We start from the raw sequence: 1879 nt of genomic DNA, 5'->3' as shown, positions 1-1879 counted from the left end.
AGCATTTTTGTTAATTAACAATTTTTTTCCCTTCCCTTGGATGTTGTGGGGCTGTGCACCTGTGTCCGAGTGATTCTGAGTAGAGGAGTACAAACTTTAGTGGGTGTAGTTGGTGCTGGTAGCACTTGGCTACAATGATACAGTGCTACCAGTGCAATTGTGTTCTAGCAGCTGTATGTGTACCGTGGGATCAGTCTGCGTGGGATAGTATGCAGCTGCTAGCAATGATCCTCGATTCGTTGCAAGGCCATATATTGCAGTGGTCCTCTCACTAATGATACGTTTGAGGTTTTAAACTCGTGTCATGATTGCAGCTCATGATGTAGTGGCTAGCTTTCCAGTAAGGAGGCCAAAAAAACAAGTGGCCACCTTCAAGTTCAGAACAAATACTCATGAGTTAGTACGTGTGCACACTTTTGAAAATTCAAATTTGGGCAAGGAATAGTCACAATACAAAGTTCATGACAAATAAAATTGAAAACATGTGATTCACTTTAAAAGAGGTTTCCAATTGTGTAATTCTTGGGGCACATGGCCCATGGTGAAATTGTTGTAAGCACACCTAGTAAACGTGGACAGTGGTAGTTAAAAAGAAGTGCTATTCAGCCGAACCCAAAGACAAAATAATTTAAACTTCCGAATTTTTAAGTGGTGACAGAAATTTGGAACCATCCCTTGTCATGGCATCCCCCTTTGTCTCTTCCCTCCTAATCCAACCCTCTCTGACACCTTTTTTTTCAGTATATAACCTTATCAAAACCCCTCACTCACATTCAGCTGAGACCTCAGACTCACTCACACACAGCTCTGCCTCAGCGGCTCTGCCACAGCAGCGCCTCTGTCTCTCGCTAGCAGTGCTACCCGAGACGTACATGGAGATGGACAGTGAGCCGTCGACGCCGAGCCAATCCTCCTACTTCACCGGCTGCATGGCCTCCCCGGCGTGGCTGCCGGCCGTGCACCGGAGCCCCGGGCGGTTCCACCTCCTGTCACGCGAGGGCGGACGCGACAGCGGGCGGCGGGCGTGGAGGCGGCTGCTCAGGCGGCTGGTGAGGAAGAGCGCCTGCTGCCCCAGCCCCAGGGCGCCGCCCCCCATGATCACCTTCCAGTACGACGCCGCCAGCTACGCCAAGAACTTCGACGAAGGCCGCCGGCCCTCCTCCGCCTCCGCCGCCGCCGACAAGCCGGCCGCCGGCCAGCTGATCGACCCTGCCGAGCGCCTCAGATGACTCCTTGATTTTCCTCTGATTTTCCTTGTCGTCGGTTCGCGCGTAGCTGTTGTTCCTGGGTGGCGGTAGTTGCGACGTCGGTTTCCATGTCTCGGCGGAAAATCGCTGCTTGTACAGAAGATGCAGACTGTTCTTGTCGAAATGTGACTCCCTCTCGAGTCTCGTCTCGTCTCGTATCTCCTTGTCTTCGTGTGATGATCCGATCGAACGAACGAGTTGTCACCACGCGCGCGTACGAACCGGGTGGTGTGACTGGCCGTGTGAACAGTGGCCAAATTGGCCGTCAATTTCCGTTTCGTCCTTGACGAATCACAAGGACGGACGCATCGCTGCTGCTCGGGACGACGAACTCGGCGCACTCGCCGAGCAGGTAGTGCAGTAGAGCGCACTCATCGACCGTCGGCAAGGGGGGAATCGATTCGATGGGTAGGGAAGGGAAAGAGATGCGCTAATCAATTTGGCCGGTGGAGCCAGGAATAATGTGACGTTTTTTTTAAGAGATAAGTGAGCTGAACGCAAAGTGGGGCTGATCAACCACTGGGGGAGTCAAGGTAATCATGACAGGATCATGGACGAGAGAGAAAAGGGGGGCAAAGAGTCCCGGTTACGCTCGGCCGTGTCGGCCTCTGGTCCAAATATCCGGTGGAATG

The 1879-nt window shown here is 52.8% G+C and overlaps 1 protein-coding gene across 1 annotated transcript; it reads left to right on the top strand.

Moving 5' to 3' along the window:
- The first annotated feature begins 764 nt into the window (after positions 1 to 764).
- LOC119309799 lies at positions 765 to 1405 on the top strand. The gene has a single exon (XM_037585718.1). It carries the CDS (start codon positions 873 to 875, stop codon positions 1227 to 1229), a length of 357 nt encoding a protein of 118 aa, XP_037441615.1. The 5' UTR covers positions 765 to 872; the 3' UTR covers positions 1230 to 1405.
- Positions 1406 to 1879: the final 474 nt, after the last annotated feature.

This window comes from Triticum dicoccoides, chromosome 1B, assembly GCF_002162155.2.
Source record: "Triticum dicoccoides isolate Atlit2015 ecotype Zavitan chromosome 1B, WEW_v2.0, whole genome shotgun sequence".
NCBI classification, from domain to species: Eukaryota; Viridiplantae; Streptophyta; class Magnoliopsida; order Poales; family Poaceae; genus Triticum; species Triticum dicoccoides.
Note: the sequence above shows the minus strand (reverse complement) of the source record. Positions and strands in the feature narration are given on the sequence as shown.

Bases quoted from the DNA above. Each gene is read 5' to 3' on its own strand.
- LOC119309799 (XM_037585718.1), top strand. From the start codon at position 873: ATGGAGATGGACAGTGAGCCGTCGACGCCGAGCCAATCCTCCTACTTC.